This window comes from Camelus bactrianus, chromosome 10, assembly GCF_048773025.1.
Source record: "Camelus bactrianus isolate YW-2024 breed Bactrian camel chromosome 10, ASM4877302v1, whole genome shotgun sequence".
NCBI lineage: Eukaryota > Metazoa > Chordata > Mammalia > Artiodactyla > Camelidae > Camelus > Camelus bactrianus.
The window spans coordinates 50,677,707-50,700,830 of NC_133548.1; the positions used below are offsets into that span (position 1 = coordinate 50,677,707).

Consider the following 23,124-nt stretch of genomic DNA (forward strand, 5'->3'; position numbering starts at 1 on the left):
AATGGACCTGGAGATTATCATACTAAGTGAAGTAAGCCAGACAGGGAAAAAAAAATCCCATATGATATCACTTATATGTGGAACTTAGAAAGGACACAAATGAACTTATCTATGAGACAGAAACAGACTCAGACATAGAAAACAAACTTATGGTTCTCATAGGGGAAAAGGGGTGGGAAGAGAGAAATTGGGAGTTTGAGATTTGCAGATACTAACTACTATATATAAAATAGACAACAAATTTCTACTGTATAGCATAGGGAACTGTATTCAATATCTTGTAGTAACCTACAATGAAAAAGAATATGAAAAGAATATATGTATGTACACGTATGACTGAAACATGCTGTACACCAGAAATTGACACAGCATTGTTAATTGACTATACTTCAATCAAGAAAATGTTGCCTTCCATAAATTGAAGAGATTAATTAGATGATCTTCCTGTCTTTTTCCAGCTCCAAAGACTCTGAAGTTCTTGGAATCTTTAACATTATTTGAACATGTGCATAAGCAGTAAAATATTTGACAAAATGAAGTTGCTTTAGGGAAAGTACTGGGTTGCTTTCAAGCTCAAACCATTTACTGCTTTCATCTTGCTTATTTGCTGACTGTTCAGGAGGGCTCCTCACAGTGGCGATAAAATAGTACAGATCACTTTTTTAACTTCACCAGGTTTTAATGCTTCTTTTATTTATCCTTAGCTCTGGGTGGTGGTTACACAATTATTAATACAACTGAGCTCTAAATTGTCTACCCAGTTGTCCCTTGGCTCTATGTGTTCTTTTTTTTTAATTAATTTTTAAAAAATTTTTAATTGAAGTATAGTTGATTTACAATGTTAGTTTGTAACGTTAGTGTTAGTTTCTGATATACAGCATAGTGTTTAGTTATACATATATATGTATATATACCCCTTTTCATATTCTTTTTTGATAGAGGTTATTACAAGATACTGAATATAGTTCCCTGTGCTATACAGTATGACCTTGTCTGGGGCTTTGTGTGTTCTGACAAACTTGGGAGCAATGTTAGCACTGCTGAGCACACTGGCTCCACCTACTGTCATTGCTGAGGCAAATATCTTCCTACAGTATCTTCATTCAGAGTTGTTTCAAACTTACTCTTTTGCACATTACCTTTTTCCCCTGGTATATACAAGGGCTTATTTCTGGGCTATCTATTCAGTTCTGTTGGTCTTTGTACCTGTTTTTGTGCCAGTCCCATATTGTTTTGACTACTGTAACTTTGTAGTTTTGTTTGAAATCAAGAAGTATGATGCCTCTGGCTTTGTTCTTAAGATTTCTTTGGCCATTAGGGATCTTTTGTGGCTCCACACAAAGTTAAAGATTGTTTTTTCTTTTTTTTTTGAAAAATACCTTTGGAATTTGGATAGGAATTGGCATTGTATCTAGATGGCGTTGGATAGTATGGACACTTTAGTATTATTTCTTCCAACCCATGAGCTTGGGATATCTTTCCATTTGTTATGTGTCTTCTTCAATTTCTTTCATCAAGATCTTGTAATTTTCAGTGTAAAGATCTTTCACCTCTTTGTTTAAATTTAGTTCTAAGTTTTTTTTTGATGACATTGTGAATGGGATTTTTTTTTCATTTTCAGATGTTTTGTTATTGTATAGAAACACAACTGTTACTCATAGACATAGAATACAAACTTGTGGTTGCCAAGGGGGAGGGGGCTGGAAAGAAGCAGACTGGGAGTTCAAAATTTGTAGATACTGACAGGCATATGTAGAATAGATAAACAAGATTATACTGTATAGCACAGGGAAGTATATACAAGATCTTGTGGTAGCTCACAGCGAAAAAAAAAGTGACAATGAATATATGTATGTTCTCGTATAACTGAAAAATTGTGCTCTACACTGGAAGTTGACACATTGTAAACTGACTATAGCTCAATTAAAAATGTTTAAAAAAATTAAAAAGGAAAGAAAGAAAAAAGAAACACAACTGTTTTTTTATGTTGATTTTGTATCCTGCAGTTTTACTGAATGCTTTCATTACTTCTAGCAGTTTTTTGGTGGAGTCTTCAGGATTTTCTGTATGAGATTATATCATCTGTAAACAAAGACAGTTTTTCTTCTTCCTTTCCAATTTGGATGTCTTTTTGAAAAGTTATATATATTTTTTGCCTGACTGATCTGGCTGGGACTTCCAGTACTATGTTAAATTGGAACAGTGAGGGTAGGCACTTTGCCTTGTTCTTGATCTTAGAGGAAAAGCTTTCAGCCTTTTAGTCTTGAATGTGATGTTGGCTGTGGGTTTGTCATTTGTGGCCTTTATTGTTTTGAGGTGTGTTCCTTCTGTAACTAATTTGTTGAGAGGATATTGTATTTTTTCAAATGCTATTTCTGCATCTATTGAGATAATCTGACTTTTATCTTTTATCGTATTAATGTGATATATCACATTTACTGATTTGCATATGTTGACTCATCCTTGCATCCCAGAAATAAATCCCACTTGATCATGGTGTGTGACCCTTGTAATGTGCTGTTGCGTTCAGTTTATGAATATTTTGTTGAGAATTGTTGCATCAATATTCATCAGAAATATTGGTCTGTAATTTTTTTCTTGAGTGTCCTTATCTGGCTTTGGTATCAGGGTAATGTTATACTCATAAAATGAGTTTGAGAAGATTTCGGGTTAATTCTTCTTGAAATGTTTGATAGATTTCACCATTGAAACCACTTATTCTCAGCTTTTCTGTGTTGGTAGATTTTTGATTACTAATTCAGTGTTTCTTGTTATTGGTCTATCAGTTTCAAAGGACTATTCTGTTTCTTCCTGATTCATTCTTGGTGGATTGTATATATCTAGGAATTTTTCCATTTCTTCTATGTTTTCTAATTTGTTCATAGTAGTCTCATGATCCTTTGTATTTCTGTGGTATTAGTTGTAATATCCTCTTTCATTTCTGATTTTATTTGAGTCCTCGCTCTCATTTTCTGAGTTAACCTAGTTAAAAGTTTATCAATTTTGTTTATCTTTAAAAAAAAACCAGCTCTTTATTTCACTTATTTCCATTCTGATCTTTATTTCTTTCCTTTTCTTAACTTTGAGCTTAGTTTGTTCTTTTTCTAGTCCCTTGAGATGTAATGTTAGGTTGTTTATTTGAGATATTTTTCTTAATATAGGCATTTATTGCTATAAACTTTGCTTTTACAACTTCTTTAGCTGTGTCCTGTAAGTTTTGGTATGCTATGTTTCTGTTTTCATTTGTTTCAAGTTATTTTTTATTTACCTTTCGATTTCTTGTTTGCCCGATTGGTTGTTCAGGAGTGTGTTAATTTCCACATATTTGTGAATTTCTAGTTTTCTTCCTGTTATTGATTTTTAGTTTTATATACCATTGTGGTTAGAAAAGATACTTTATATGGTTTCAGTTTTCTTAAAATTTTCCAGGGCTTGTTTTGTCACATATTATATGAATTGTCTTGGAGAATATTCTGTGTGTGCTTAAGGAAAATGTGCACTCTGCTGCTTCTTGGATGGGATGTTCTGTATGTGTCTATTAAGCTCTGTTTACTTTTAAGTAGTTGAAGTCCAACTTTTCTGTATTGATTTTCTGTCTGGATGATTCTATCCATTGTTGAAAGTAGAGTATTGAATTCCCCTGCTATTGTATTGTCTATTTCTACCCTTCAGATCTGTTAGTATTTGCTTAATATATTTAAGTGCTCTGACTTGTGTTCATATGTATTTACAACTGATATATTCTTTTGATGAATTGACCCTTTATTATTACATAATGATCTTTGTTTCTTGTTACAGCCTTTGGCATAAAGTCTATTTTGTCTGATATAAGTATAGCTACCCTGCTCTCTTTTGGTTTCCACTTGCGTGGTATCTTTTTTCATCCATTCACTTTGAGCCCATGTGTGTCCTTAACGTGGAAATAAATCTCTTGTAGCCAGCATGTAGTTTGGTCTTGTTTTTTAATCCATCCAGCCACTGTATACATCTTAATCAGAGAATTTTAACTTACTATGTACATTTAGAGTACTGCACTATTACTTATAGATAAGGACTTAACTATTTGCCATCTTATTGTTTTATGGCTGTTTTGTAGTTTCCTTATTCCTTTCTTCCTCTCTTGCTTCCTTCCTTTGTGAATTGATGATTTTCTGTAGTGGTAGTCTTTGATTCCTTCCTTTTTATCTGTTGTATCTACTGTAGGTTTTTACTTTGTGGTTGCCATGAGGCTTAAATAAAGCAACTTATAGGTTTAGCAATCTTTTTTACATTAATAACAACTTCACATACTAAAACTCTACCCTTTTACTCCCCCTCTTTAGGTTTTTGATATCACAATTTACCTGGTTTTTATTGTGTATTCATTAACAAATTATTGAAGCTATAGTTATTTTTAATACTTTTGTCCTTTCATCTTTAGACTAAAGTGATTAATACACCATCATCTTACAGTATTAGAGTACTCTGAATTTGACTATATACTTACCTTTACCAATGTGTTGTACATTTTTATATATTTTCATGTTACTAAGTAACACTCTTTCATTTCAGCTTGAACAACTTTCTTATCTTGTAATGTAAAAATTTATAGCTATAAATTTCCCTCTTAGCACTGCTTTTGCTACACCTCATTAATTTTGATATGTTGTGTATTCATTTTAATTCTTTAAGTATTTTCTAATTTCCCTTGTGATTTCTTCTTTGAGCCTTTGGTTGTTTAAGAATGTTTTGTTTAATTTCCACAGGTTGGTGAATTTTCCAGTTTCCCTTTTGTTATTTATTTCTGACTTCATTTTGCTGTGGTTGGAGGAGATATATTATATGATAACTGTCTTTTTAAGTCTAATGAGACTTAATTTATGGCCTAACATATTAACTATCCTGGAAAATGTTTCCTGTGTATTTGAGAAGAATGTATATGCTGTTGTTGTAGGGTAGAGTGTTCTGTATATGTCCATTAATTGACACTTGTTTTGATATCAGCTCCTGTGTTGAAAATTGTTCATTTGGAATTTTGAATGTATTGTGCCACTTTATTCCCAGCATAAATGTATAAAATATTGCTTAGAATCAATGTATAAAATAGTTTAGCCATCTCTTTCCCCACTTTACTACTTATTTCTGCTACTGGAGTTTTTATTGTTTTTTTGCTATTCGTATTTCAACTTTGTTTTTGTAAAGAAAGGAACAAAAATCAGATCAAGACCCATTTGCCTTTCGTGTTTTACTAGAAACAGAAAGCAGAAACTAAAGACATTACCACCAAAAGTAAACTTTAAAAGGACTTATAAAATGCAAACTATGATTTGTTGCCATTTGATTTGAGAGACAAAATTAACTCAGTTCTGTATTTTATCTTGTCATTGTTATCCATGGACCACTGTTTTAATAGCGTTGGTGTAAGCTGCCCTCTCCAACTCATTTTTTGCTGTATCTTTGAGGTTATTTCTGAGATACTTTTCATTTTTACCTTGAGAATTTAGAATTTCCTTTAGTGTATGTTCTGGTTGAAATTTCGTAGTTTCATTTGTCTGAAGGTATCTTTATTTTACTTGGATTTTTGTAAGAAACTTTTGTTGAGTTGAGAATTATTTTCCTTTAGCATCTTGTAAATGTCTTTCCACCATCTTTCTGAGAAATCACCTGTTTAATTTTTGTTAAGGATCAAGGGCATGTATCTTTATTTAAAGTAGTATTAATTAATCTCATTATCTTCTTGTGTTTTTCTCTTATAGGGAATACAGTGAGTAACCTGATTATGATTATACCTCCAATTTTTGGTGCAATTCAGAGTATTAGAGATGGACTGGAAAAGCGGTACATTGCTTCCTATTTAGCACTCACAGGTATGTGTAACACTTCATCTAAAAAATGATGTGCAGTATTCAAATGGACTGTTTTTCTCATTCCTAAAATTGTTTCCAATTTTGTGTTGTTTATTGCATAACTTGAGCATATTCTGAAACTTCTGAATTAGACCTCCACAAATCTTGCCAATAAATTGAACTGCATTTTTAATTAAAAAATTTACATAACAAGATATATCAAGCATACAGGAAAGAATAGAAACAATATAATAAATATACCCATGTATCTTGGCATCCTGTTTCATCAGATCCTAATACTTTGAAATACTTGTTTCAGATCTTAACTTTTTCTTTTTTAAAGAAATAAACTACGGTAGTAAAATTGAAGCTCCCTTTGTATTCCTGCCTGATTTTATTCCCATCATCTTCCCAGACTACCATCCCAGAGTTAACCTCTATACTGAATTTGATTATCATTTTCTCACATGTTTTTGTATTTGTACTACATATGTATGTATCCTTAAAAGTAAAGTATGGTTCACATATTTTTAAACATTTTTTAAAGAATATGCTACTGTATCTAACTTTCTGCAATTTATTCCTACTTGTCTGTGAGGCAGGGACTATGTCTTAGTTATCTTTGTATCCCTATTGTCTGTCAATTTAGTGGTCCTCAGTAAATGTTGAATGGAGGAATGAGTGAACTTTACCAGAGCCTATCATGGGAAAATCACTGTCATATTCTTGGATTACCATCATAAAGACAAATACAACCAAGAAAGTGGATTCTAGTTTCTTTCTTTTATATATAAATTTCTAAACTAAACACAATTTCTTTTGTTTTAGCTCAAGGTATATATCACTTACACATTGGCAGAAAAGACTTCTAATTACCACAAAACTGTAAGCTATAGTATATCATATCAGAGTCTATGTGATTATATTAGTCATTACATATGAGAGACTTGAATTTCTGAATCTATTTTTCATATGTGTGGTGTTTTGAGAAAGCTACTTGATTCATCTTCAAAAGGAAGACTTGTCCTCAAACTTAGTCCTTTGCTTTATTTCCTGGGGTGTTTCAAGAATGTTTATAAAATACCAACAAATCACAATAAGAATAAAAAGATTTGAGGGACTTTGAGGTTGCCCTAGAAAAACAGTGGCTTCCTGAGTTAGAATTTGTCCACTCATCCTCCTAGAAAACTATATAGATTAAGAATGAAAGTAAATAAAATCCACACTTTCAGACTTACTAGGAGAGCAATAATGCTATGAACTTCAAATAATTTTTAAACAAGAAAGAGGAAGATACCCTTTGGAGATACGTTTAAGTGTAGGGAAAGAAGGAAGTTAGAGGGAGGAATTAAGATCCTACCGAAACAGAAAAACTAAAACACATTAGATCCTTCTCCCTGCACCCCTTACTCCAAACAAATATATATGGAAAAGGACACTAAGCTTTATTATTCTGACAGAAGAGGGCAGTCTTGAGCTAGGAATCTTTTAAGCTACCCCAAACCTTTACTCTTTGCACAAAATGGACCCCCCAAAAGCAGCCTACATCCGTATAAAGTTACTGTAATAAGAAAACAGAAAATGAGAATCAAAACCTTTTGGCTTATGGAAGTTCTTCCCCTACAACTAATATAAAGCAGAAAGAAACTGTAGCATGATACCCCTAACTGAGTTAAATAGCCTCAAACAAAAAAACGAGTAAAAAATTTAAAACTAATAACAGAAATAGATCCTTCAGCCCCTGCAAAAGAAAAAAAAAAACTAGAATTGGTTAAACTTAGGAAAGAAATTAAAGCTGAATTACAGTGTGTTAAATATTTAATAAGGGCTATTTTTAAAAGGCAGGGAAACAAGCAAGAGAATGAAAATGAGCTAAAGAAATAAAAAGGGTCAGAGAGAAAGTGATTGAAATAGGAGACAAGCAAAGAAGATTCAGTATACCTGTAATTGAGTTCTCTGAAGAGGAAAAATAAAACAATGAAACAAATCTTATGTATTTAATTAATAAATATAATACAGTTTATATTTAAAACTGTGATTTTAAATTAATTTAAAAAAAGACTTTTTGGAAATGAAAGAAGACCCAACTCTACATACTGAAAGGTCCATTTTTACCTCATAAAACTGACTTGAAATGGTCATCTCTGAAAAAGCCTAGTAAAACTACTGGGTTTTAAAAATGAAAAAAGTCCTCACAGCTCTAGGGAAGAAGACCAGACTACTTACAAGGGCAAGAAAATTAGGAAGGCACTAGACCTCATCAGCAACATATAAATAAAGGCACCAGTGGAGCAGCACTTTCAGTGCAAACCAAGGATTTTATAATCCAACCAAGTTGTTTTCACGTTGTTGAAAAACAGTTTTAAACATGCAAGTTTAAGCACTGCACACGACTCCTTCCTGATGAACCAGGAGTACTGCACTGTCTAATTTAGTAACTGTTAGCCACATGTTGCAATTTAAATTTAAATGAATTAAAATTAAATAAAATGTAAATTTCAGTTTCTGTGTCACATTAGCCACATTTCAAGTGCTCAGTAAAATGTTGAACCTTACCTTACTTACTTTATTTACTTTGTCTTTGTTTATCTACTCTTTATTGGTGGTAGTGTAATGAATATAGCAATTCAGAAGTTACATTTGTATGCATTTTAGGATTAAACAAGTGAGGAAATACGTTGATATTGCTGGGGGCTAGGGTTCTTATGTGGAAGAAAGGAAGTATAGATACGAATGGAGGAAGGCGAGGAAGAACCCTGTGGCACTGGATTGAAATTAGAGGTATCAGCATGATTTAAAAAAAAAGAAAGAAAGAAAAGAAAAGATTTCACGTGTTCTATCCTCTGAAAGGGCCTGGAAGCAATAAGTCTTAAGGAGCAGTGAACGTACTTAGCGCCCACGCCTTGGTTTCTGAAAATCTTTTCTCACTAAAAGGAGCTAAGACTTCTTAAGAGAAACGGCTGATTTCTGGGATAAGGCAGGGAAAGTACAAGATGAGTCTGGAACAATTTGTTATGCCAGAAAGTAAGAAAGGGCTGAAAAACAGAGGGAATAATGTCAAAATGACACAGAAGGCTTGGCCATACTGGGACAGTTAGCTTCCAAATGAGAAATGACTGTATTGGGTTATATAACACATGGTATGAATAAAGAATGCACAAGGTCATATTGATACTAACAAGCAAACAGACAGATGGTGTGAGAAGGCGAAAGCTTTCTTTAAAGAGTAGAATTGCCAACTAATAAATGTAAACAGAATTATAGGGTTTTTTTTTAATAAAAGTTATTGTTTTGCAACCATCATAGTAATGATTCGGACAAGAGTCAGGGAATGCTAAAAACATTGGGTGAAATTGTTTGGGGCACATGATAACTGCACAGCCTGAAAGTATCTCCTGAGGGATTACTCATAATTATAAATGGAAAATGATAACACAGAAATCTGCAGATATTGCCTTATTCAAGTAATCAACACTTAAAGTCATTAATTGTATCAACTAACAACTGGTTCTTCCTGGTGTGATGCACTGAAAAGGAAATAACATCATTTATACAGTATTACTGCCAGAAGTGCATAATCTGAACCAAATAATGAGAAAACAATCAGAAAAACCCAAATTTTGAGGGATGTTATATAAAGCAACCGACCTGCTTGCTTCACAGAATATTAAAGTCATGAAAGACGAAGGGTGAAGAACTGTTCCAAATTGAAAGAGATGTGACAACTAAATGCAGTATATGGCTTTGACTGGATTCTGAATTGCAGCACAAGAAGGAGGTTTAACAGGCAATATTGGGCAAAGCAGCAAAATTTGAATAAGAATGTTTTTTAAGTCTGTCCCTTCTATAAGACTAAGCTTTGCTTCCTGAAAGCAGCTGCGTTCTTACTCTTCTGGACTTCTTGCATTCAGCAATACCTGGTGCAAAACAACATGAAGCTGTTTGATGAATGAATGGATACTTTAAACAGGCAGATTTTGTTAGGGCTTCTTTTTCATATACTTGTTTGAACTTTTCACTGAGATAAGTCTCTCCACCAAAAAAAATTCATGTGTGTATGTGTATGAGAGACACACACACAAAATAAATTTTATCTGGAAACAGAGATTTGATTAACAAATCAAGGACATTTACTGAATACTGTATAAGATTTTCAATATTTTAATTCTGTGACCAAAAATCTATAATAACTATTTAATTGATATGGAGTTTTTGGAGTTGATAGAGATTTTGCAGAAAGAACTGGGAATTTTGGCTTCATGTAGAAGTATGTTAGGAACAGACTGTTAGTAATTTATGACTGTCATTGTGTTCTGGATTAGAGCCTAGATTTACTGAGAATTTAGTCATTTTTTAATTCATTCAACAAATTTTTATTTAGAATCAATTATGTGGTAGGTTTAGCTCTCAAACTATTGTTCACTGAAGCTTAGCGTTTAGCAGAGGAGACAGACATTAATCAAATAATTTTATAGTTACATATGCACTAATATTGTGGTTAAGTGTTATGAAGAAAAAGTACTAAGTACAGTGAGGAAGAACTAGGGAAGTTAAAAGTTTAAAACATTGCTTTTGAATATTTTTTCTCATCCCGTGTCCCTGAGCAATTGCTCGTACTTCCAGTAAGCCTGATTTCAGTTTAGTTCACTTTCCCAGTTATAGCTGCTTTGGAACCACCCAGTACCTTTGTCTAATATTTTTCTCTTCCTCTTTGTTTATTTCTACCTTATTATATCCCAAATATGCACATTTTATGAAAGTAAGAGATGCCCAGAACAGATCAGTAGAAAAATCAAAGTATCACCTCTATTTTTCTAATCTGTCTCTTAGTAAAACTTGTTATTAAAAAGGGAGGAAATAAGAATCTAATATTTTAAGTAAACACTTTTAAAAACAGCAAATTTATTTCTGCTTAAATATAGAGGATGATAAAGAATTCAAATGAGTTTAATACTCCTTGTTCCATAATAAAACTAGGAGATTAAGTTGAAAGGTGAAGACAAGTTATTTCAAGCTAAATTCTGCCTGCCTGGTTACCATTAATGTTTGACCTTAGGACATTTAACATTTTCCAAGCTTCATGTGGTATTGGCTTAGTCATTACTTTTTATGAGGTTATAAAATTTGCTGTTTACATTGTTGGAGTTTAGAGAGGTAACAGTAATTATCATTCATAGAGCATTTGTTATATACCAGGCTCTGTGAAAAGAACATTAATTTGTATTATGTCATTTAAAATTCCCTACAACTATGAAGAAGTCTTTAACCTCTTTTTATAAAATTAGTATTTGAGAAGAGAAGTAACTTGATCAAGATCACACAATGAGTATATGGTAGAGCCGAACCTTGAACCCAGATCTATATGCTTTAATCATTATGCCATTATGCCATAGCCAGTTATTTAGAACTGTGCATTGTCTAAAATAGAACAAGCCAAAAGAAACCTTTCCATGACATTTAGTTGTTTTTCATGAGATTGAATTTTTCTCTTCACTACCAAAGTGACAAATTGTGGTTTATCCTACTCCTTTCAAGTAGAAATATATTCACTTGTTCTTTCCTCTACAAATAGTTTTGAGTACATTTTATGTGCCAGCATAAAAAGACAAAGTCCTTGTCCCCAGGAAGCTTATGTTACATTGAAGAGAGATGAACTGCATATAAACAAAATTTGTTTGTAGTTCTACAAATGTGTTATTCAGTTATCTGAATGGGTAACTGGCAATGAGAAAAATAAAATGATTTTAAAATAGGCAAAACATTAATAAAGTAGGGCCGAAAAAAAGTCTATTAAAGATTTTTATTATCCAAGTTCAATGCTGAAATAGAAAGTTACTAAAGTAGAATTGTCTGAGACACAAAGTCATTTCCCTGTGAAAAGGACCATTGGAAATTCTTGCATGGAGTAGCCTTAAGTTTAGTGTGATCACACCTGTAGTCATGGTCAGATAAATCAAAGTCATCTGACTTGATCTTAACATTATGCCTCTTGTCAAGGGGAAAGTGAATGGACTGCATACTAGACTAATAACATTTTATATTATAGCAATTACAGTTTTTAATGAAACAGACATAAAAATCAGTATGCTGTGGAAAGGAACTTTGGAAATAATTTCATAACTTGCTTACTAACTTATCAATCTCCTTTATTTGTCCCAATTTTCCAGACATTGCCAGAAACATTAATCTTTTTTTCTAGTTAGTTGAAAAAGTAATATGACAGTAACATTGAAGACAAAATTGGAAAATAATGCAAAGCACCCATAATCCCATCACTCAACAGAAACAGTATTTTCATTTCTTGGCTATTAGTTCCTAATCTTTGTGCATATGCAGTTATGGTTTTATATGACTACACTTTGAATAAACATGTCCAACCTAGTAGCCAAAACCCAGGGATAGGTTCAGCCAAAGAAGCAGGAACCATAGTTAGCTTTGTAGCCTGAGTAGTCAGTGAATAGGAAATGAGGAAATGAAATGGCCAGGAAAGTAGCTGGTAGAAAGTAAAGAAGAAAGATGGAAAGCCTGGTCGACAATAGCGTAAGTCAGAAAGCATGCAGCTGTAATGGCTCTTCATCTGGTTCCTGTGGCCTCAGCTGTGGCTTATGTTTCAGTATTTTAGGCTGGAGCCAGAATAAGACAATAATTGAATGACAGTTATTTTCTAGGAAAATAAATTTAAAATATCCTAACATCTAGTCTCATTTCTCTTGTTATCATGTCTGTTACTATTATTGCTCTAACTCCATTCTCTTTAACATACCTTAACCTCCCTAGGCAGTCCAAAATATCCCCTCGTTTGGCTATAGATATTCTTAAACAGAATTATCTTGGTTCTCCCTTCAATTACCATATTATCTCTCATCCTTTATTATCACTGTTATTTTGTATTCTTACTTTCCCTCTACCTGTGGAACATTTGCATGTTACTAACTTAACCTGCTTGAAGGATTGGATAGAGTTGTTTCAGAAATAATATGAGTAGTACTAAAGCAAATCATTTAACGTGGGACTATCTTGATAGGCAAAGTATATCTGGAGTATTGCATACAAAAGGTTCCCCCTCCCAATTCTTTCATTTTTTAAATTGAGGTATATTTCATATTACAGTTAAAGTGTACAAATCTTAAGTATAAATACAGCTCAATGAGATTTTGTCTATATAATCACCCCCTAGATTAAGATACAGAAAATTTCAGTCACCCCAGAAAGTTCCCTCATGCCCTTTCTTAGTCAACACGTCCCCAGAAAGATTACTGCTATTCTGACTTCCATGCCCATATATTAATTTGCATGTTCTTAAACTTTATATAAATGGAATCATATATTTCATATACTGGCTTCCTGCTTCTTTCACTTGATGTTCATCTCAGTAGTTCATTCTTTTCTACTGATATATAATATTCTATTGTATGAAAATAATATAATTCATTTGCCTGTTTTCCACTTAATAGGCATTTGGATTGTTTTCAGCTTGAGACTTATGGATGAGGGGTCTATAGATATTCTTGTATATGTCTTTTGATAGATGCACTCATCTCTTTTGAGGGGTATGTCTAGAAGTAGAATTGCTTGGTCATAGGGTAGTCTGTGTTTAAATTTATTAGAAACTGCCAAACAGTTTTCTAAAATAGTTGGACCATTTTACACTCCTACCAGTAATATCTGAGAGTTCCAACCATTCCACATTGTCGTCCATACTTGTCAGTCTTTTTCAGTCATTCTGGGTTGGGGTGTAGTGATAGCTCACTGGGGTTCAAATTTGTATTTCCGAGTGATAAATGATGCTGAGCACTTGTCAAAAGTTTATCAGCCCTTTAGATATCATCTTTTGTGATGTGCCGCTACAAGTCTTTTGCCCATTTAAAAATTCGGTTGTCTTTTTCTTACTGATTTTTGTATCATATTTTCCAGATGTGAACCCTTTGTTAGATATTACATGTTGTGGATATTTTCTTCTAGTCTGTAGTTTTTTACTTTACTAAGACTCTTCAGATTCCCTGAAGTTCTTAGGGAAGAGTTTTAAGAGGCACTTCAGATACCAGTTTAGTAACTAATATACTAGCCATCTGTTAGTAATTGTGCTGGTTTTCTATTGCTACTGTAACAGTACCAAAAAAATAAGGTTGAGGAGAATGAAGACAAAAAAGGGCTGTTCAGTGGTGTGGATAGGTTTGAGGGAGGTGTGAGGGAAGGGAGGAAAGGAAGTGGAGACAGTTCTTTTGAAAACTTAGGAGAGTGAAGAGGTGCAGGTGAATGGGATGGAGATATTAGAGACTGTGTGAACAGTTCATTAGAGAGATAGAGATGGTTGGTACAGATGAGAAAGGTGATAGGTAATGTTGAGATCTTAGAGACCGGGTGATATCCTAGAGCCCAAGAGCCCCATTGGCCATTGCGAGGAGGAGGCATGCTGCTGCAGGGAAGGAGGGGAGGAGCTCATTGGTCCTGAGATGGTGGCAGTACAGAATGCTAACAGATAAACATGAGAATCAGCAGTGTTCACACAGAGCCAGAGTGTTATTTTAGGCTAAATATTTATATTCACATTATATGTATGTTCTGTGTTTATATGTTCTTTCTCACTATTTCTGCCTGTGAATCTCTCTGTCTCAGATGTCATCTTGTCAGGCAAGCCTTTTTGTTCTTATTGTCCACATTCCACGCAAATAACATTTTTTCCTTTTTGGAATTCATTTATTTCCCGTATTGTATTTTGTCAGTTCAGGGACGTTCCTCACCACCCTTTACTGCACATACATATACTCTTACTTTAATGCAAAATGCTGGATCATCAAGAAGGAAGAAGAAAGCAATCAGCCGATCACCAAATACTTAATGATTGTCCTTTATAAGCCTGGCACTGCACTAGGTTCTGGAGATTCTTTAGGAACTGTAGAGACCTGGACCATGCATTTATGAATCTTAGAATTTAACAGTGATCTTTGGCTCTTGATGTTCTTCAAGATTATTGGAAGACCTTTAAAATACAGGTACCAGGACACTGACTGAATCAGGAGTTTCTGGACCAAGGGTCCAGAAGCAGAAAATAAATAAAGCTCTTGAGGCAAAATAGTGTTCTCCAAAAACTGATAACTGTTGGCCTAGCCGAACATTATTTCCTAGATGCGTTGTCCAGTTGACTTAACTGGGGAAGAAGCAGAGGAAGATTTAACTTAGGAGGTGACATTTAAAATGGATTTGGGATACACACTGAAGTATCAAGTGGTAAAACCATATGATGTATCCAGTTTACTCAAATGGTTCAGAAAGATAATAATTACATATGTATATCAAAATATTAAAATTGATTAGTCTGAATAGAACATATACAGGAATTCACTATGCTACTCTTTCAACATTTCTGAAGTTTGAACTTGTTTGAAAAGGAAAAAGCTGAAAGGAATTAAGAGTAAAAAATAAACAGAGTCTAGAAGTTGCATAAGATATCTGGTTTAGAGGCAGTAGGATTAAATGATGAAAGGGTTAAGTACTATAAGTTAAAAGGTCAGGGTAAGCTCTGAACAAAGGCAGAACAGACTAGAAGTTGATAGTGTGGGATAAGAGACAGGTAGGCAGTCAGGTGTGACTGAACTACAAGTTCAGTAAAAGAAATGAGTAGAGCCAGATTGTGAAGCTCCATGTGTGCCTTGCAAGGAGTTCAGTCTTTATCAGTTGAACTAGGAGTCACCCAGTCAGATGCTCATACCCAAGATGATAAGAAAAATGATCTGTTGGGGTAAGGGAAGAAGACTTGGTAACTTCTGTTTGAATATATATTACTTTTTAATGTCATTTTTCTATATTTCTACTTTACGTATTTTAAAATATGTATAGTATCTTAACACAGCAGTATATACAATTTATAAATAAATATACATATATGGAGTTCCTGAAAGTTTTTTTTTTTTTTTGCTATCAAATTTAAGAGCCTACTCCTGTAGACATCCTTCTGCCTTGTAACCAGAGTGATTTTTTTAAGTAAAAACAATCATGTTAATCACTATATGTGTGTGTTTATGTATTTGTGTACGTGAACGTAGTTTTTCAACAATTTACTTTGTGTTTAGGATAAAGTCCAAATCTTAATATGACTTTAGAAGCTCTTTTCGGTCTCCTGCCTATAAATCATACCGGTTTTCTCACTGGATCAGCAGTGTTCATGGTCTAAGCCAAGCTCTTTTACTTCTTTAAATGCTCTGCCTTGCCTTTATGTTGGATGACCCTTTTACATAGAATGATCTCATTAAAAAAAATCTTTTCACCTGGTTAACTCCAGTTTATTCCTCAAGTCCTAGCTTATGTTACTCCCCCTATAGCCCTCTTCTGACTCCCTAGACAAGATTATAGCCCCTTTGCATAGACTCCCCTAGTTTTGAAATGACCTTTCTCATATTTTTAGTGACTTGATAAAGGTTCTTAGGACAGGAACTATATCTCTCTTGTTTACTCCTTTATCCCATTGGAAATGCTTGGAATACTGTTAAGAGCCCAGTAAATATTTGTTGAAAAGAGAATGAGGTTGTGGAGCAACAAAAATTTCTATTCATTACTGATGGGAATGCAGAATGGCATGGCCACTTGGGAACAGTTTGGTGGTTTCTCACAAAACATGCTCTAACCATACAATTCAACAGTCAGTTTCTTGGCATTTACCTGAAAGAGATGAAAACTGTTGTCAACACAGAAATCGGTACACAGATAGCAGGTTTATTCATAATCCTATAACTTGGATTCAACCAAGATGTGCTTCAGTAGGTGAACAGATAAACTGCATTACCTCCAGACAGTGGAATAGTATTCAACACCAAAAAAGAATTGTGCTATAAAGCCATGGAAAGACATGGAGGAACTCTAAATGCATACTACTGAGAGAAGCCAGTCTAAAAAGGCTACAAGCTGTATGATTCCAACTATATGACATTCTGGAGAAGACAAAATTATAGAGATAGTAAAACAATCAGTGCTTACCAGGAGTTAGGGAAGAGGGAGCGATGCAATGCCAGTCAAAACCACAATGAAATACTGCTTCAATCCATTAGGTTAGCTATGATCAGAAAGACAGCCAATAACAAGTATAGGGAGGGTGTGGAGAAATTCATATATTGCTAATGGGAGTATAAAATGGTACAGCTGCTTTGCAAAATATTTTCACAGTTCTTCAGAATGCAAAACACAGAGTTTCAGTATGACCCAGGAATTCCATCCTCATTATATACCCAAGAGAAAGGAAAACATATATCTGCACAGAAACTTATACATGAATGTTCACAGCAGCATTATTAATAATAGCCAAACTGTTAAAAAAAAAAAAAAAAGCCTAAATGTATCTTAGGCCAAGCTGCCATAACAAAATGCCATAGACTGGTGGCTTAAACAGTAGAAATTTATTTCTTACAGTACTTCAGGTTAGGAAGTCCAAGATTAAGATGCTGGCTGATTTTATTCCAGATGAGAGCCCTCTTCTTGGCTTGCAGAGAACCACCTTCTCCCTGTCCTCACATGGCCTATATTTGTTGCATGCAGGTAGAGGGAGAGAGTGAGGTCCTGTCTCTTCTTCTTCCTATAAGGACACTAATCCCATCATGGGGGTCCCACCCTATGACATCATCTAAACCTGTTTACTTCTCAAAGGCACCCACACCCAAACACCATCACAGTCGGGTTTGGGGCTTCAACATATGAATTTGAAGGGGACACAAACATGTAATCCATCAACTGGTGAACAGATAAATAAAATGTAGTATTTTCATACAATGGAATATTACTCTTCTGTAAATGGAAAGTATTATTGATACATGCTGTAATATGAATGAACCTTGAAAATATGCTAAGTGAAAGAAACCGGACAGAAAAGACTACATATTATATGATTCCATTGATATGAAAAGTCCAGAACAGGCCAATCTGTAGAGACAGAAAATAGATTATTGATTGTCTAGGACTGAGGAGGGAGTTTGAGAAGAAATTGAGTGACTGCCAAGAGGTATAGGGTGTCTTTTTGGGGTGATGAAAATGTTCTAAAATTAGATAGTGATAGTGGTTGCAGAACTCTGTGAACATAGTAAAAACTACTGAATTGTGTACTTTAAATAAATTAATTCTATGGTATGTGAATTATATCTCAATAAAGCTAATAAATTTTAGCAAAAATTGGTATCTGCTTTAAAGTGGCAAAATATAAAATACTATGTGGAGAAAAGTGATTGTTTTATTACATTTGTTTGCATCCTAAATGGAGTGTTGAAAGGAAGTAAACTTTAGAGATTTTTTTAAAATCAGACTTTTAATGTGATATAATAAACAGTAACAAGAGAACATTTGAAAAGGTTTGGATAAAAATGGTCCTTGAGTGAGGTATGAATAAGTGGCCAGTCTGCCTTTCAGGATGAATAGTGATCCACTTTATTTATGTTATTTTTTTTACTTTATAGTATATTATGTGACTTTAACTCAGGGTTTATTTTTTTCTCTTTCCATTAATTTATTCTTACTTTGCACTGTTTAATTTCTTTTTTGGAAAAAAGATAGCAACCATCCCACTTCACATTTCTTTAGTAAAATGAGTGCAATAACTCTTTACTTCTCTCATCTCATTTTGAGCAGTAAAAAAATGTGATAATGTCTATAGCGGGTTTTTTTTTTTTTTTTTTGCTTTTGTTTTTATTGAAGTGTAGTTGATTTACAGTGTTGTGTTAATTTCTGGTGGACAGCATAGTGATTCAGTTATACATATATATTCTTTTTCATAAGTTATTACAAGCTATTGAATATAGTTCCTGTGGTATACAGTAGGGCCTTGTTGTTTATCTATTCCATATATAGTAGTTTTAGTCTGCTAATTCCAAACTCCTCATTTATCCTTCCCCCTCTCTCCACTTTGGTAACCATAAATTTATTTTCTATGTCTGTGAGTCTGTTTCTGTTCTGTAAATAAGCTCATTTGTATTATTTTTTTAGATTTCACATATAAGAGATATATTAGTCTTTCTCTGTCTGACTTACTTCACTTTGTGATAATCTCTAGGTCCACCCATGTTACTACAAATGGCATTATTTCATTCTTTTTTTAAAAGGCTGAGTAGTAGTAGTCATCACAACTTTTTTTTTCCAGTTTTGTAGCTTTCTACTAGACTTTTTAAAATTGAAGTATAGTCGGTTTACAATGTTGTGTTAATTTATGCTGTACAAAATAGTGATTTAGTTGTATATATATATTCCTTTTCATCTTCTTTCTCATTATAGGCTATTACGAAGTGTTGAATATAGTTTTCTGTGCTATACAGTAGGACCTTGTTATTTATAGTTTTTTTTTTTTTAAGCAAGAGTAACAAAGAGTTTGATATTTTTCTCGAGTGGCTTCATACAAACGATTTGGTGACAACCACATTTACCATGTTTGTTGGGCTAACTCTTTTACATCCTTGAGGCTAACTCCTCTGGCGTCATTCTTGCTTTCTCTGACTTCCTTTATAAGTCCCCTCTTCTGTGCTCTTTGTGTATCTTTTTATCATATCTGGCATCTTGTATTTATCTGCCTGTCTCATCCACTAGACTGTATGCTTCGTTAAGGCCCGTGTGACTGGACCTTATCTTTGTACCTCAGCATCTGTAACTGAATTTGGCAAATAGGAGGTACTCAGTAAAGTCTTGTTGAACTGAATTAATGAATCACAATTTATCAGATCTGATAGGGGCTGATATGTAGTCTGTTAATTTTTTAAAGAGTTGAAGCTGTAATTATTGAAAAGTATATATATCTTCAAGTTTTATTTTCATTTAAACATACAGTTGTATAATCTGTCAATTATTTGACATAGGGCATGGCCTTTGCATATGGGACCCTAATTATAGTTCTACTTATTCTTTCTTGCATTAAAAAACATTTTTAAACCCTAAAATGAAAACAGTTTATTTAAAATAGAGACACTTGTATGACACAACATTGTAAAATGATTATAAATCAATAAAAAATGTTAAAAAAAATAGAGACACTTGAACTTTGAAACATGTATACAGAATCTTTAGATTTTTACTATTTTTCCTAATCTATAACGGTTATCTTATCCACACCTAATTCAACATCAATTTTTATTAGCAATTCAATTTTATTGTCAGTTTTAAGCATTTTAAATAATTTTTGTAGAAACAACAGCTGTCTTTTTGCAGTCATATTCCTGATAACTAAATACAGTAGTACTAACAGGTTTGAGAATAAATATAACTGACTGGCTCTTAGTAAACATACAGCTCAGCTGTTTGGATCAGACATGCAAGGAAGTACTGAAGAGTAGCTACCCAGGATAAGCTTAACCTGAAAATCAGGTAATATGTTTTATAGAAAGAATGGTGAATATTGATTAATCTAGTAAATCACTTTGTGGAGGGAATTTAAGAGAACTTGTACTTGTTTTCTTCTGTATGAAAATTTCATCAGTTATAGGTGGAGCTTAGGCAGTCTGCTATATCCTCCCACAAGATCTCATAAATTTGTTCTTAAAATTCGGTGCTTTGAAATGTCTTACTGTCTTTTCAAGTCATTCTGGCCACCCCCCAAAAATTTCATGCTAATTGTTTTTTTTATTTGTTTGTTTTAATTTCAGTGGTAGGAATGGGATCCTGGTGCTTCCACATGACTCTGAAATATGAAATGCAGGTCAGTAATGACAAAAATGACTAAATGCTTACTTCTCTTAATCCAGAGACACTTCAAATTTCAGAGAAGAGCACATTACTAGAGGATGATATTGAGACAAGAGAAAAAAGATGGAATTTGTAGTCTCTGGAGTTTTTACTTCAGGCCACAGAATCCAAGTGGAGTAAGTGAAGTCAAGAGGCAAGCAAATAAGTTGTCCATAGAGAAGACAATTGAGAGCAGATAGGTTTTCGACAACCTCTGTGCAGGCATGTCTGAGTTTAGAGCAGGGTTAGAAAGTAGAGTCCCTTGGAAACATCTTGAGAAAATAAAATCAGTTCAGGAAAGTAATATATTCTTATTCTTAGCTGCTTACATTTCCTTATGTCTCTCATAGCATCCATTTGAATGGCCTGGTCCCTCTAGCTGGCAAGGTTTCAGAGCTATGCAAGGATTTTTATTTATTGTCCTTCCTCTAAGGGGGCCATATATCTAGTCCTCAATCTATTAACCTCTTTGTTCTCCATCACTAACCCAGAAACTTCTAGAATAGCACTGTCCAGTAGAAATACAATGTGAGTTACATAAGTAATTAAAAATTTTTCAGTAGCCACATTTTAAAAAGCCATATTAAAAAGAAACAGGTGGAGAGAGACGGAGAAGATGGCGGAGTAGAAGGACGCTCGCAGGTCACCCTCTCCCACAAATACACCAAGACCCACATCTACAGACCCACTCAGCCAACCAGAGCACCTGCGGAACTCTGACAGAACATCGCCCTCTTCAAAAGATAAAGACGCCAAAAATCTGGTAGGAGAAAAGGAAAAAAGAAAGAACAAAAGGCAAAGCAGCGCAGGACGGGTCCCGCGGGGAGGGAGCAGCAAAGGAGGACTGGCGCTCGCTCGCTGGGTCTCCCCTCTCCAACTGAGAGGCCAGCAGGACGGAGGGGGAGCCTCCGAGGCTCGGATCTGTACAGAGCAGCCCTTGACTAACAGAACTAAGTTAAACGGGCACAGAGCGTCCCCCCGACACCCAGCCTGAGACGCGGGCCGGCAGCGGCGGGCAGGGCCAGGCTGCACAAGCCGGGCGGAGGACGGGGGCGGCTGCACAGAGGCAGCCCCGGGGGACTGCAAGGGGCTGCGCGCCGTGGCTGTGGATGCACAGTGCAGAACAACCTGGGCCCTCCATAAAACAGCAAGGTTGATGTGCTCTCGGGGGAAGGGTGCACACCCCCATCTCTGAAAACCCGCGGAAAGTTTTCGGGGGGAAGAGAGGCGGGGCTCAGGCACAGCCGCCATATCCTCCGCGCTGAGCACCCAGGCGGGGGCGGGGCGAAACCTGCATCCAGACGGAAGGGCTTAGCAGCCTCAAAGGCCAGACTGAGACTGGCCTGCAGCCCGGGGCAGATAGGATCCTTCCATCCTGGTCCCTCAGAGAACTTGCTCCACAAAGACAAACAAGGAGCTGGGTTTTGGCTCGGAGCAGGGACAGGGCTGTCCCTCGGTCTTCCCTGAGCCCACCTGCGGAGCGCCGACCAGGTCGGAGCGCCGGACCGGGGTGGAGCGCACAGAGAGCGGAGCTACTGGCGGCGCAGGTAGAGGGAGAGCGGCCCCCCCGCCTTTCGGGCAGGAACACAGCCCCTGACCGAGGTGCTGGGAGGGGGCACGACCCGCCCTCCTACCCGGCCAGTCTGCAACATCTGACTGCGGCATCCGGAGGGGCAGCGACCCGCCCGCCCACAGCAGAGAGCTGCACCTGACCCAGTGTTAGGAGGAGGCGCCATCTGCTTGCCTACAGGTGCTGGGAGCAGCACAGAAGAGGGCGCCAACGGAGGGCCTTTGAAAACAGCAAGCTGAGCTTCCAAAACAGGGTGAAGACAGAAAGACTTCACATTAAAAACACACAGACTCCAGGAGAACACCGACAACCCCCCCCCTCCATTTTTGTTTTAAATCTGTTTTTACCTGTTCTATTTTCTATTACTCTCTTAATTTTTACTTCTTAATTCATTTCTATTTCTCTTGTGTTTTGATGTCCTGCTATTGATTAGACACAGGTTTCAAATACATCTATTCATCCCCCCCCCTTTTTTGTAAGGGTTTTAAAAGGACGTCTCAACCCGATTAATACTCTGCTTCAACTCACTCTTCTATTATTCATTATACACTGTTTTCAAACCCTCTTTCTCCCTTCTTTTAAAATTCTTTCTCTCTCTCTCTTATTTTTTTTTCTTTTTTTCCTAAGTTCTATTCCTAAATGGGCATTAGATAGATAAAATCCTTAAGGACCAAAATAAACAACTGATACTCCATAAACCACAGTGCCAAAGAGGTATGAGCAAGATGAAGAAGCAGAAAAACCTTTCCCAATTAAAAGAACAAGAGAAATCCCCTGAAAGAAAGATCAACGAAATAGACATCGATAGCCTACTAGATCAAGATTTCAAAAAAGGAGTGATCAAATTGCTGAAGGAATTAAAAGAGATAGTGTTTAGAGATATAAAATATGTCAAAAATGAAATTGAAGCTATAAAGAAGAGCCAAGTAGAATGGTTAAACTCATTGACAGAGATGAGGAATGATCTAATAGCTGTGCAAAGCCGACTAGATAATGCAGAGGAACGAATTAGTGATCTAGAAGACAGGGCAATAGAAAGCACCCATT

General features: G+C 35.2%; 1 protein-coding gene across 5 annotated transcripts in view; it reads left to right on the plus strand.

Annotated features, from left to right (window-relative positions):
- ACER3 (alkaline ceramidase 3) overlaps nt 1–23,124 on the plus strand; it is a 206,010-nt gene that overhangs the window by 113,100 nt on the left and 69,786 nt on the right. For 3 of the 5 annotated variants that reach the window (XR_012509753.1, XM_074372704.1, XM_010973471.3), the window contains exons 2-3: nt 5,736–5,846; nt 20,429–20,481. Coding sequence is in view for 3 of the 5 variants with exons in the window: in XM_010973471.3 (XP_010971773.1) it covers nt 5,736–5,846; nt 20,429–20,481 (164 nt within the window). In the remaining 2 variants the exon portion in view is untranslated. Of the gene's footprint in view, nt 1–5,735; nt 5,847–6,653; nt 6,711–20,428; nt 20,482–23,124 lie in introns of those variants that run through there. The other 2 variants (XM_074372705.1, XM_045509067.2) reach the window with 2 other exon arrangements.